We start from the raw sequence: 13,693 nt of genomic DNA on the forward strand, positions 1-13,693 counted from the left end.
CTCCTATCTCTTTCTTAAAATCTCGGACATCCCTGGAATTAATGGGGATGACCACATATTCCTAGTCACTGGTCCCTGAGCGCTAGAGTCAGAGTCGCTATCAGCATCTCCCTGGGGTTGTGGATTAGGAAGCCTGGGAGTCAGAGGGGCTGCAGGTGGAGTAGGTGGAATATAGGGAGGCAGTGGGGCTGGGATCTCTAATTCTCGGTTTTTCTTGTGCCTCCCATCCCCTCCTTTTTCTTTTAGAGGGTATAAATTGGCTCGAGTTTCCGAGCCGATCCACAAATGTGCATATTCACTTTCTTCCAAACTAAAAGGTTCCTTTGAGTTTACATAAATATTTAGGCCTGACAAACCCAATCTTCAAAAGACCCAAATATGGGCCAGTAAAGGTGGTCTCCTCGAATCTGCTTACTGCCCCAAACTTCAACACTATAATGTATTATTTTTACTTTATTTTTTCCCTGCCTAGAAAGGGATTCCTCATAGTTTTTAATCACTAATCCCGGGGTAACCTAACATCAGACGTTACCCCACCCATGGGACCAGAAGGCTTACTCTTCTTCTGTCCCATCTTCCGGAGCACCTTCACACATGCATGCACGAATCGCTTCCCCCTTTTCATGGCCCAGTCCCTTGCGGGATGTGGGAACCGTACTACCGAGGGGTCCACACTCGCTTCGTCCTGCTGGACATCTCACAACTATACGCTCCGGGATGCCAACCCCAACCGAATGGCACACCAGCCTATACTTACTCATCCCATGAGTCTTCGTTCATTCTTCGCGCACAAAGATTACTTGGGATTGCTGGCTTTATTTGCTTGTTGCTGAATTTAGGGTTCGTCAGTGAAGGATTTGAATTAAAGTAGTCCTAGCGAAGGCTGCTGAAATCAGCAGGGCGCCCCCTCTGAAGGTCTTTCAATCAAATTGCCTTCATCCGAGTCATGGCACCAAATTTGTTATAAGTTGCCCCCTTAATTAATTTTTCAGAGAGCATTGTATTAACCATAGAAAGGAATTTATTGAGTAAGCCAACAGCAAGCAAAACAGCACTGGGCGGCCGGGGAGTCTCAGCTCCGCCAACGGTGCGCACCTCACTCCCGCCAGGGTCCCTTTTTATATCTTGGTAATTCCGGGATTACGCAGCACATCCTGGTATATTCTGCGACTGCGCGCACTGTTGCTAGGGGGTCGTCTCTGTCCCTCTGGTGGCCGTGAAGATGAAGGCCATAGTCTTCCTTGGTGTTGTGGTTCAACTTCTATTTTTATTTGGTCATGTTGGCCCAGTGTGAGACGGGAAGGCAGGATGTTGATACACTAGTTTAGCAATTTATCAGGAGGTGGTTATATGAGCTTTGCAGCAGTGTCCTTGAACAAAAGAGGCAACTGAGATGCAGAAGGAGAGAAGGGGAGGGGGTTCTCTTTTTTGTTACATTAAGCAAAAGAATTTTCATAGTGTCTAGCCAAGTATTATACAGCTCCTTTCTTCAGCAGGGAGCTTTCGCAACTTTCGCTCCTCAAACAGAACTCCTTGTTTTTTATAATACAAAAGACAATGAACAAACATTTATGGTGTATTACAAAAAGCATTTGTGAGCAGACTGAGGTCCTGGGAAAGTCTGGGATGGGCAGAGTACAGGCCACCACAGGGACACAGATGGGGGTGTCCATTTTTACAGGGTACCCACACACCATGGGACTGCAGCACTGTGAGGCCAGGAGTGCTGACAGGCTGGGAAAGCAGCATCCTAAATCCTGGACTAAGGTCCCCGAGCTGGGTGAGGGCAAGCCACCAGCTTGGTCTCAGCAGGGTGCAAGACTGGGCCTGGTTATGGGTAAGATTATGCCAGGGAACAGTCTCTGTTGACAATCCTGCAGGACACTCCAGAAAATACAACCTCCATAAAGGCTCCTTAGACTGCACTGGGGTAAGAAGAAGGATTTATGGCAGCAGGCTATGTCTGCCATATGGCATCTACCACCAGGCTTGGAGGAAAGCTGAGGCGTGAAAGCTGTGCTGCCCTCAGGCGGCAGCACAGCGCAGCAGACCAATGCCAGGCAGGCTGTGGGTTCTCCCGAATGCCATGGCTTTCCCCCCACCTCACATCCTAGGTACCTCCATCTTCAGGTAAGGGAGGGGAGGGGAGGGGAGGGGAGGGGAGGGGAGGGGAGGGGAGGGGAGGGGAGGGGAGGGGAGGGGAGGGGAGGGGAGGGGAGGGGAGGGGAGGGGAGGGGAGGGGAGGGGAGGGGAGGGGAGGGGAGGGGGAGTTGGCTTGTCCATATGGTGACAAACATACCCCCACCTTGCCCTTTTTGCAGTGAAAAATTAAAGTACAGAGAGGTGGGGGATCTGCCTAAGTCTGGCTATGAACAGGAGGTGTTGGTGGGTAGGTGTGACCCACCAGGCAGCCCAGGAGTTGGGCCTGGCTTCACTCTGCCTCACTGCATGAGTCCACATCTTCACCCTCCTCTGGGTGTATGATCCCTGCAGCACAGCGTGCCATGATCCTCATCCAGCGCTGTTTCAGCTCCTCTGTGTCGGCCAGGAAGGTATAGACCTGCTGGGACTGTGCCAGCTGGAAAAGGTGTTGGGCCTTGCCCTGTGGCAGGTCCCTTACCTGGTAGCCCAGCAGTGGAATGGAGGTGTGGGCTCGGACATCCTGCCAAGAGAGAACACAGCAATGAAAGGCAGGCAATCTAAGCACTGGGCTGCCCCCTTGCAGATGGAGCTGAGCCCAGACTTACCTGGGGGGCTGCATAAATGTACAGCACAAGGGGATCATCCCATGGGATAACAAACCAGCCCCTCATGCCTCCCTTGCTGTTCTTGTCCAGCAGCTGCAGGGAACTGCACAGAAGACTCCTGCCTGATATCTCTGCAGCTCCCTTCTGCCAAAAAATAAATAAAATAAAATAATAAAATAAAATAAAATAAAATAAAATAAAATAAAATAAAATAAAATAAAATAAAATAAAATAAAATAAAATAAAATAAAATAAAATAAAATAAAATAAAATAAAATAAAAACAGCCAACAAATCTCTAAACACCCAGTGTTAGTGGAGGCAGAAAGGGCACTGATCAAAGGGCTGGGAATGGCAGCAGAGGTTGGAGGAGCAGGGCACAGGGAGGATGGGCAGAGAGGGGTACAACTGACCTCCAGGATGCCTTTGTGCTTCCACTCCTGGTCCTCCAGCACTACATGGCCCATCAGGAAGACATAGCATTCCTGACATACACGGTTTAGGCGGTTCCCATCATACTGCAGCTTCACCTTGTGTTCTGAGCAGCGAGCACACACCACCTACAACAATCAGGCATGGACACTGATGGGGCTAGGGTAAAACTGGGGCATCCCTATAACTCCATGAGGAGCTGAGGGACAGGAAACAGCCCTGAACCCAGGTAAAGGGGTGCAGAGTGTACAAGGGCTGCATTCCTGGCCCAACTGCTCAGGCCAGAAGGCAAGGGAAGAGTTGGGGAAGAGGGTAACTCACGTATCCACAAGCTCTACAGTGGTGTCTCCGGCGCATGATGGCATTGAAGGGCTCCTTGCAGCGCATGCACATGGTCACCAAGTTGTCCCGCACCCACTGTGGGGCTCGGCAGCCCAGCTCTTCTGTCTGAGGGTGGGAAATGGCATTGCTGGGGCTGGCTAGCCATGGTCAGGGTGGTCCTGCTCACACTTCTCTCAGCCTCCTCAGGCCCTCTGCACTTACTCGTCCCTCCCCAGTCTGCCCCCACTAGTTCTGTAGGGTTTAGCTTAGGAAATTGAGGCACAGCAAAGTGGGACCTCCCTGAGCTTCAGCGTATGGGGGTGTTGGAGGCAGACAGGACATGGGAAGGACAGACGGGTTACCTTGAGTGTGGGGTTTCCTGTCTCCAGCCCACGCACAACCATCTTAAAGCTCTCACTCCTCTTCTCCTTCCTGTCAATGGCATCCTGGAAAGCCTAGAAGGGAAGGCAGGGCTGGAAGGACAGATAGGGGGGATACCCAAACACTGACAGGTAGGGGATAAGCACCCCTGGGGACCCAGGCATCCAGCTGGTGTGGGATGTGCCACTTCTCACAGCACTCAGCCGTACCTTGATCCAGGCATTCATTTCCTCCCCAGACCTAAGTGCAAAAAGCGAGATGGATAAGCTGGCATCACTCCTCCCTGAGGAGAAATGGGGCTATCACTCTTTCCCTTACCTGGCCTGCAGCTCCAGTGTCCGCTGCTTTCCCGAGACTAGGAAGGTGTGAGGGAATTGCATATCATTCAGCTCCTGCACCTGAGAGACACCGAAGAGAACATGGGAAACAGCTGAACAAACATCCAGCTCAAAGGGACCTCCATCTGTGAAGTGAGTAACAGGGAGTTCCCTCAGGCAGAAGCCCTTCAGCCCCTCAAATCCGTGCATGATATTTCAGTGCAATCTCACAGGATCAGGCTGCAACCAGTCCCCCTCACCCACAACATCAACTCTGGCTCCAAATTCTTCCTCCCTTCCCAGGAAGTACAAGGTAGCAGCCACACTACACCACAGAGAGGGCTGCATTTGGAGGAAGCCTCTGAAACTGCTCCCCAGGGCCTTGGGGAAAGCAAAAAGACAAAGGGCTTGTCTGACCTTCATGCCATCCATGTCAATGCGGAGGCAGACCTGGAACTCAGCGCCCACCTGAATGACCTTAGGCACGCAGTACAGCAGCATGTTGTTGAACTGTGCAGGAGAAGAAGAGTGTGGGTCTGTGCCCAGCAACCTATCTGCTCAGGGCTGAGGGGTTCACTAGGATCAAGGGTCCCTCAGACCCTAGGAGCTGAGCCGATCCCTGGGAAAGATTTGGACTAAAAGGTGCCTACTTCTGCCCCAGCCCTCTCCCACCCTACAAAGGGAAACCACTACAGGATTCTGGCCTCCCCCAGGGAATCAGAGGTTCCCAAACACATGGAGCCCTGAACCAGGGTGTTCAAACCCCACAGATCTGAAATAATCCTTTCTATACAGAGATGAGCCACCACCACCCCTGGCCAAGCTGTCTGCCCCTCTTGCCATCCCTATCCCACCTGCTCCCTGCCCCTTCCCCCTGGCATCCTGGCTCCCATCAGAATCAGGTACTTCTCCGATGTGCTGTTGTTGCGGGTTGAGATTTTTTGGACTGGCCCCTCCTTGATCAGCTCATTGGAGGGATCCACAGTGTCATGCTCAAGGCCCAGTCTCTGGTAGACCTCCCAGAGGTTCTGCAGCCGCTCCTGGGGGAGGCAGGGGAACCTGTCTGGGAGGGAGCTGAACAGCCAACACCTTGTCATACCTGGGTCCCCTCCAGCCCCAGCCCAGCTACTGAGTACCGGGGGAGATGGCACATGTCACTCACCCCAGACTGACCTTCACGAGCAGCTTCCAGCCTGGAAACAGCCAGTCACAACACGGCTGATGCTACAGACATTATTTCCCCAGGCTCGGGGAGATGGGGGTCAGACATCAAAAGCAAAGTCTAACCTCCCCGGCTGAACCCTGCCCCATTCTGGGCAGGGTTTTGCTCTGTTCTGAGTTGCACAGCAAAGAGGCCATGAGAAAATCTGGCAGAGTGCCAGCAAATCACCATGCCATGATTTGCAAAGCATTGCCAGCTGTGACAGGCACTCACCATCTCAGCAATAGCTGTATTTGAATTCTTGGCCACCATGAAAATCAACTCCAGAGCCTCTGCAAGGAAAAGAGAAAAGTTAAGCTCCTGCTGTGGAGAGGTAGGAGAAAACTCCTGCGTCTGTCCTCACCAGCAACTGCACGTGCAGTGGCTGCTGTCCTACCCTGGATACCATCTGAATGGCCCTGAGCACCACACAGGTGCCTGGGTCGTGCTAGGCTGTGCAGCACAGGCAGTCGTGGGGAGACACAGGGTGCTAATTTATCCTTCATCCCAGCTGGACTGGGAACTGCTGTTATCCACATGGTTGTGATACCTCCCCTGGTCGTGGCAGATCTCCCTGCAGGGAAATGCTCTGCAGCAGCGCACCTTATCCTGAACCATCACCCACCTTTCCCAACAACTTTCACAAACCCTAAAGGGGTCAGAAAAGTGTCATACTCAGAGGTTTATCCAAGAGCAGCTGTTGAGAGGACCCAGGTAGCCTGATGCCCATGTACAATGTCAGGAGCTGTCAATTCCCCCACCAACCCACCCCACTGCTCGCTACAGCAAGGAGCTCTTACTCTCTGCATCATTCTGATCTGGGGACTCAGGCGGCAGTTTTTAGATATAGTCTTTTAAGAGGAGTTCATAGCGTGGGATCCTCTGCACTGGTTCCAGCATATGGTGCTGCAGTGTTAGGTTAGCACAGACCTTCCTCTTCTGACCCATGCACAGAGAAAGAAACAGTAAACACAGTAGTTCCTACTCTCCTCTGCTTCCTCCCTAGAGGGGGATTTTGGGAAGCATTCCTGTGGTCCCCCCACACTGCCATGGCCTATCACCTGGATGTCAGCAATGAGCTCCTGGAAGGGCAGTGATTTCTCTGTCCAAACGGTGATGAGCTCCACAGCCTTGTTGAAGTTCTTCACATATTCACCGTACATTTTCAGGAATGGTGCAAGCTTCTGGATCATGTCCCCGATCCTTGGGTGGGAGCTCCTGCAGCAGGGAACCACAGCTTCCTCAGACCGTAGGGAAGATGGACAGCAAGAGATAAAAAAAGGGGGGCAGTTTATGCATGACAGAGGTTTATGGCTACATCCTCATACAACTCCCCACTCTCTAGAACAGGTACATGGCCAGCCAGCCTTGGCATTCATTCCTGGGAACACCCCTAAGCCACATGAGATGTCACTCCGCTTTTCAGAAATAGCTTAATCTGGGCTGGACTGTTTTAAGGAAGTGCTGTCCAGCACAAAGACGTCTGGAGCAAAACAGGCTTGAACTCTCTAGTCCTATTGGGAGGCCAAATTCGCCACTGCTCCTTTATTCTGGGAAATTAACCCAAGCATCCTGGACCCTCCCCTCCCACAGCTCACCAATTCTCCATGCGCTTCTGCAGCTCTGGCAGGAAGAACTTGGCGTGGAACTGGTAGATGGAAGAAATGTTGGAGAAGATCATTTTTACCACCTCCTCTGGGACTGTTTTCCCATTTTTGGCTTCTTTCATCAGCTCTGTATAGAACACCTGAAAGAAAGGTAGGAGAAGATCACATTTGAGATCATCCAAGGAACCTGAATGTGCACAAGCCCAAGGGACCTGACAAAATGCATCCACAGGGCCTGATGGGATTGGTGGATGAAGTTTCTAAGCCACTACCCCTCGTATTTGAGAAGCTGTGGCAGTCTGGTGAAGTTCTCAGTGAATGGAAAAGGACAAACTTAAACCCCATCTTTAAAAAGGGAAAAAATGAAGACCCAGGGAACAAACCTGGCAGACCAGTCAGTCTCACCTCTGTGCTTGGCAAGACCATGGAGCAGACCCTCCTGGAAACTATGCTAAGGCACACAGAGATCAGAGAGGCGATTTGTCACAGCCAACATGGCTTCACTAAAGGCAGATAGTGCCAGACAAATTTAGTGGCTTTCTACAACAGAGTTAAAGCATTGGTGGATAAGGGAAGAGCAACTGATATCATCTACCTGGACACATGCAAAGCACTTGACATGGCACTGCACAACATTCTTTTCTCTAAATTGGAGAGACATGGATTTGATGGATGGACCACTCGGTGGGTAAGGAATTGATTGGATGGTTGCACTTAGAGTTGCAGACAACAGCTCAATGTCCAGGTGGAGACCAGTGAGGAGCAGAGTCCCACAGGGAGGTCAGTATTGAGACCAGCACTGTTTAACATCTTTGTCAGTGACATGGACAATGGGATTGAGTGCACCCTCAGCAAGTTTGCTGAGGAGACTAAGCTGCATGGTGTGGTCAACACACTGGAGGGAAGGGATGCCATCCAGAGAGACCTGGACAGGACTGAGAGGTGGGCCTGGGAAAACCTCAAGAGGTTCAACAAGGCCAAGTGCAAGGGCCTGCACCTGGGTCAGGGCAATCACAAACATAAATACAGGATGGGTGATGAAGTGAAAAGACAGCAGCCCTGTGGAAAAGGCCTTGAGGGTACTGGTGGATGAAAAACTGAACATGAGACAGAAATGTGCGCTTGCAGCCCAAAAAGCCAATCGTATCTTGAGCTGCATGACAAGTATGGCCAGCAGGTCAAGGGAGGTGTTTCTCCCACCCTGCTCTGCTCTCCATGAGACCCTATCATCTGCAGTGGTGCATTCAGCTCTAGAGCCCCTAGCAGAAGAAAGACATGGACCTGTTAGAGTTGGACCTGTCCAGAGGAGGCTTGTAACGATGATCAGAAGTTGGAGCACTTCTGCTATGAGGATAGACTGAGAGAGTTGGCATTGAGTTCAGCCTAGAGAAGAAAAGGATCCAGGGAGGCCTTATAGTACTTAAAGAGGACCTACAAGAAAGCTGGAGAGAGACTCTATCAGGGAGCACAGGAATAGGACAAGGAGTAATGGATTTAAGGTAAAAGAGGGTAGATTTAGATTAGACATTAGGAAGAAATTCTTTACTATGAGGGTGGTGAGGCACTGGCACAGGCTACCCAGAGAAACTGTGTATGCCCCATCCCTGGTAGTGTTCAAGGCCAGGTTGGATGGGGCTTTGAGCAACCTGGTCTAATGGAAGGTGTTCACGCCCGCAGCAGGTGAGTTGGAATTTAGTGGTCTTTGAAGTCCCTTCTAATTCAAACAATTCTGTGATTCTATGACTCTATGATTTTGTGATTCTCTGGCTGTGATGACCAGCAACCCAGCAAGGCTCACATCTGCACAGATTCATTCTCTCCATAACCTCCAAGAAACAGTTCCTGGCCTGTGCGCACACTGAACTGAGCCCAGGCACTGCCACAGTATCCCAGCCCTGTCAAGGAGAACAAGACAACTGCTAAGTGTGTGCCTGGTTTGTCAGCGTGGGCTGCCCAGGCTGTGCTAGTCGGGGCTGGTTGCAGCAGGGCTATCACTTCCCAGGCTTGCATGCACTTTTCTGCTCCCCAGCTCACCTGGTCAAGAAGGTGGAGGCGGTTGACGTAAGCCTGCTCTGTCTCCAGCAGCTCCAGAGCGATTTTCTTTTCCTCTGGCTCCTGCATGAGGAGAAGGGCTCAGTCTCATGGGCAGTGATGTGAGCTGTCCCTAACAGCCTGAGGGGATCCAGCTCTGTTCCGCAGGGTTCAAAGCCCACAGTGCAGCTGGAAGTGGACCTTACTCTGGGTCAGGGCAAAGGAAGGGCTTCAACAAAGCATCCAGCAAAACTGAGTGTGAAAACAAAACTGTGTGAAAACAAAGCAGGCTGTGGGGAAGCTTGGCTCACATTCTTATAGGTCACTCCTTTCTCCATGTCCGTTTCTCCTAGGGCAATACAGGCCTAGTGATCTCATACAGTAGGGCAGCATGGGGTGGGTTAACCCCATGGTCTGCAGTTCCACCAAGGCTTCTGAATGAGACCTGCAGAAATGCATCTGCAATAGGCATGGGTGACGCTGTGGGACCAACCATGCTATAGTTATATCAGAGCTAGAAGACACAAGCTTTACCTGGATCTATCTGACTACAGGGAATTTGTGCCCAAAGCACCAGGAATAGGGCCACTTCTCTGTCACCCCCTGCACCAGACCTTGAACAGGCAGTGACTTGCTCAGCAGAGACCTCAGCTCTGATCCAGCACACACAACTGGGTGTGAGCACCCATCAGCCTACCAGGAACCACCTCCAGAGCTCACCTTGCTGCCAGCTTCGAGGCCTGGATCCTGTTGCCTCCTCCAGTTGTCCCCGCTGATCTTGTGTCGGAAAGAACGAAGGCATTTGAAGCTAAGCCCCTTCTGACCTTGCTGCTCTTTCTGCCCTGCTGCTGAGGCCTTCCTCTTCTGCTGTTCCTCCTCCTCCTCACTCTCTTGCTCTGCTTGGTGCCTGGCAGCCATCTGGGAGAAGTTCTGGCCCTGGCTGGCTGAGGATGTTGGAAGCTGTTGGGGCTGGCTTGTCACAGGATAAGCCTGGCCATGCAGAGAGTGTTAGTCCTTCCAGGGGAATTTGCCAACCCTGCAAGGGGGGGGAACCAGCACGATCAGATGCCCCAGCACAGTGCAGGCCTCCCGGCTGCCAGCCCATAGGCTGGCTTTCCCACAGCACTGTCCTGAGCTGGCCTAGGCTACCATCCTCAAGCAAGATGGTAGGAAATGGCAGCACTTCAGTGCTGATGCTACCCTGCTCTGCCACAACCCTGCTGATACAAACCAGTGTCTGAAAGCCTATACATAGTCTGAGGGTGACATGATCCAGTCTCTCCTCTCCTGGTTCCTCCTGCTGGTGTGGTTAATCCCCATCCTGCTCTACAAGAGCACAGCTCAGCCATTTATCCTATTCACAGGCAGCCTGAGCCATCTTAGCCTTCCAGACTTGTACAAGCCACATATCTCCTTGGCACAGCCCATCACTTCCTCTCAGGCATCACTAGGTGGGAGCAATCTGAAATCTGAAGCTTTGCTGGGTTTTCTGCCCTGTCCCAGGCTCTTCTCCTCGCCACTCCTGATGTCTCCATGCAATAACACACAAACATGCCACCACGTTTTGCTGAATGCAGCCAAAATTCTGGGCTGCAACAGATCACCTGGAGGTTTTCCCCTCCCACTTCAGTGTTTCTTTCCAGAGATATGTCTCTGCCAACTTGTTCCCCATGTCTCCATAGGCTTGACTTGGCATAGTGCTCTTCAAGCCACTTCCAGTCTGGATCTCTGGTTTAAAACTAATTTTACTAATTGTGCTAGGGCCTGACTTGGGAAACCTGACAGCCTCTGAATACCTCTCACCAACTCAACAACTTTCAAGGCAATGCCAGTCCTTGATCATCCCAGACCTTATCCTTTCAACCTTCCTCCCCAGGGTCAGGACAAATCCCACATGAATACCACTTCCATCTCTGGGCTCACATCATCACTTTGGATACATGTCAGACAAAGCTTGTCTGTACTGTTTATCCATGGAGGGGCATCATCCCTGTTCCCAGCAGGATCCTCTTCCACTTCAAGTCCACGCCATTTAGCTTTGGTGTCAGCAAATGGTGCATCTGGATCTTTGCTTGCTCCCAGCTGTTAAATGCCCAAAGTGCAGACCTGTCCTTTGCAGCACTGGAACAGCTCTGGCTTTCTGTCTACTGCTGCTGTGGAGCCAAAGCAGGGAACCAACTGTCCTGGGCACAAGACTTTAAAAGCCAAATAGCCAAGAGGTCTCAGCCCTGAGGAAGGTTTGTGTTTTTGCAGAAGGGTGATCTTTTAGTGGCTTTCTCTCTTCTCTTTTCTGTCAAAGACAAAGACAAATACAGAGCAACATTGACCACAAACACAACCTACCCCAAGCCTCAGAACCACCTCACTGGAGCAAGGCATATCACCAGCCCTGATTCTGGCCTATGCTGTTTGTCATCCCATGCGATCTGCAGGTCCCAGCTCATGCTTCAAATGAAGATGCTGTTTTATGGAGCAGCCACACAGCCTGAAAGGCATTGACTCCCCTCCACACACACACTCCCTTGCAAGATGCTTTCTGTTCCCCTTCCTAGGGGTCATACTGCTGCAAACAACTGGATGTCTGAAGCTGGTGTCTGAGGCTCAGGCCCTCCAAGACACTCAAGTAGTGGATTTCCAAGGACTGTGAAGCGCCCAGCTGTCTACCTGCTGGCCCAGAGCTCGTGGGGCTGCTCTGGTCAGAAGAGTTGCAGAGGAAGCTGGAGGTGTACTGGTGGAGCTATGGCAGGAAGCGTGCACACCTACCGCCCCAGGCTGTGCTTGCCTTTGGGTGAGAACTGTCTGCATGTTTGCAAACCAAAATCTTCTTCTCCAGAGGCAGCAGAAAAACAACATTCAGCAGGCAGGCTAACTGCAAAGGTACTGAGCCTAAACCTGATTCTGGCACAGAAACCTCCAGCAAAGTCAGTCACCTCCTAGCTAAGGTTTTCAGACTTTGCTCCATGACCTGCAGCATGAGGAAGGCTACAGGGCAAATCTGAGTGCTAAAGAAAAACAAATTCCCCAATTGCCTTTCCCCACAGCCTCCAAACAACCTCCACCACGGGTCTTCTTTCCAAAACCCACACCACGTGGAACCCTAATGTACCTGTAGTGCCCCTGACGTTTCCTTCTTACCCACAGTCTTCAAACAGCCACAAGGTTCAGCATGTTCCACTGCCTGCCTCCCTTTCCATGGCACAGGCTGCGTCAGCTGGGAGCAGATCCCAGGTGTAAGGATGGAGCTGCAGGGGCAGGTGACTGTGTCTCCTGGCCACGGCCCTGAGCCTTTCCCTCCCTTACTCCACTTTGAGGTGTCCCTGGGACCCACAGCACAGACCAGCTGCTGTCCCTTCTGCAGCAGATGAGCTTTTATCTGGCACGGCCTCAAAAAGGAAAGAGGAAGCGCACCAGGCTGCAAGGAGCAGCTCTCAAAAACACTGGGAATTTGTTCAGCCTGTCCCCAGCCTGGCTGCGGCAGCAAAGGCAGGGCAGCAGCAGAGTGGCTGTGTTATAAATGAAGTCTCAACTCAATCTGAATTTAGTAATATTTATAAAAGAATATTTATAAAAGGTATAAAAGGCAAGTAAACGGCACTGGGTGTGCGGGGAGTCTACGCTCCACCAACATGCACACAAGAACATCAAACATTCTAAATATACAGAACATCGCTTTACATACTAAACGCAACTATGCCTATACATACGTACAATCAGAAAAGGTAACAAACAATCCTTTAAGTTCCATGGCTTAACAGTCTCCATTTTCCATTCCTTTTCTTAATTACAAACAAGTCTCCATTTTCCATTCCTTTTGAACAATATGTCTCGCTTTAAGTTGTCAAGCAACTCGGTCTTCAGGCCTTATGTATCCCGTTCTTCCCGGATCAAAGAAAAGCAGATCCATCTCCTTTTCAAGGCCAATAGGCCTGGGTCAAAAGGCACGTCCAAGTCAGCAGGGGGCGTAACAGCAAAGGCCTGCAACGGCTGTAGCAGCAGAGGTGCCCATGGCGTAGCAGTCAGATCAGTAGAGGAGCCCGCAGCTCCCTCACTGTCTGGTAAACCACACGTTTCTGACTGTGGTCCCACAGGGCTCTTTAAGGCCTCAGAGACAGCTCACCAGGTGCCGAGCAATCCCACTGCAACCTCGTTGTTTTTAGTTGCAGAGTCCCACAACTTGACATCAATTTGGTCCCATATTTCAGGATCATAAACTGTCTGATTGTTAATAAGGATGTGGGAATATAAATGTTGTTTTTGCAGAGTTACATTGTTTAGAAGGAGGGAATGTGGTACTGAGATATGCTTACAGTGATAAGAAAGCAGGCAACCTTGTAAAATGCAGACAACAAGACTCCTTAGGACAATTAGGTGAAAATCACGGTGTCAAGTCAAGTCAGATAAGTGAAGAAACATTACCACTTCAAGCAGTAAAAATGTCAAAAGAAATTTGATATTTAACAGGCCAGCAACTGAAGTCCATGCATTGTTTGTGAAGCATCAGATAGATTGTGAACCTGGATTACCCACTCAGTGGGGAAACAGGGGAGGGTCCTGCCATCAAAAGCTATCTACACTGTGTTTTGGAACTAGTAGATGTGCTCTCTCCTGCTTGTGGGGCGCCCGCCATTGCAATCGCGAATAAATTACTACTTCACTG

At 50.9% G+C, this 13,693-nt stretch overlaps 1 protein-coding gene across 1 annotated transcript; it reads right to left on the minus strand.

The window, feature by feature from the left end:
* Positions 1-998: 998 nt before the first annotated feature.
* On the minus strand, positions 999-12,418 carry FGD2 (FYVE, RhoGEF and PH domain containing 2). The gene is given in 16 exon segments (XM_068660002.1): positions 999-2,662; positions 2,748-2,891; positions 3,160-3,306; positions 3,500-3,625; positions 3,862-3,954; positions 4,090-4,120; positions 4,199-4,278; positions 4,615-4,707; positions 5,085-5,237; positions 5,633-5,691; positions 6,199-6,337; positions 6,460-6,616; positions 6,997-7,145; positions 9,040-9,120; positions 9,757-10,072; positions 12,172-12,418. Coding segments are annotated over 15 exon segments (1,881 nt in total). The 5' UTR covers positions 9,955-10,072; positions 12,172-12,418; the 3' UTR covers positions 999-2,431.
* Positions 12,419-13,693: the final 1,275 nt, after the last annotated feature.

Source organism: Anas acuta, chromosome 24 (assembly GCF_963932015.1).
Source record: "Anas acuta chromosome 24, bAnaAcu1.1, whole genome shotgun sequence".
Taxonomy (NCBI): Eukaryota; Metazoa; Chordata; class Aves; order Anseriformes; family Anatidae; genus Anas; species Anas acuta.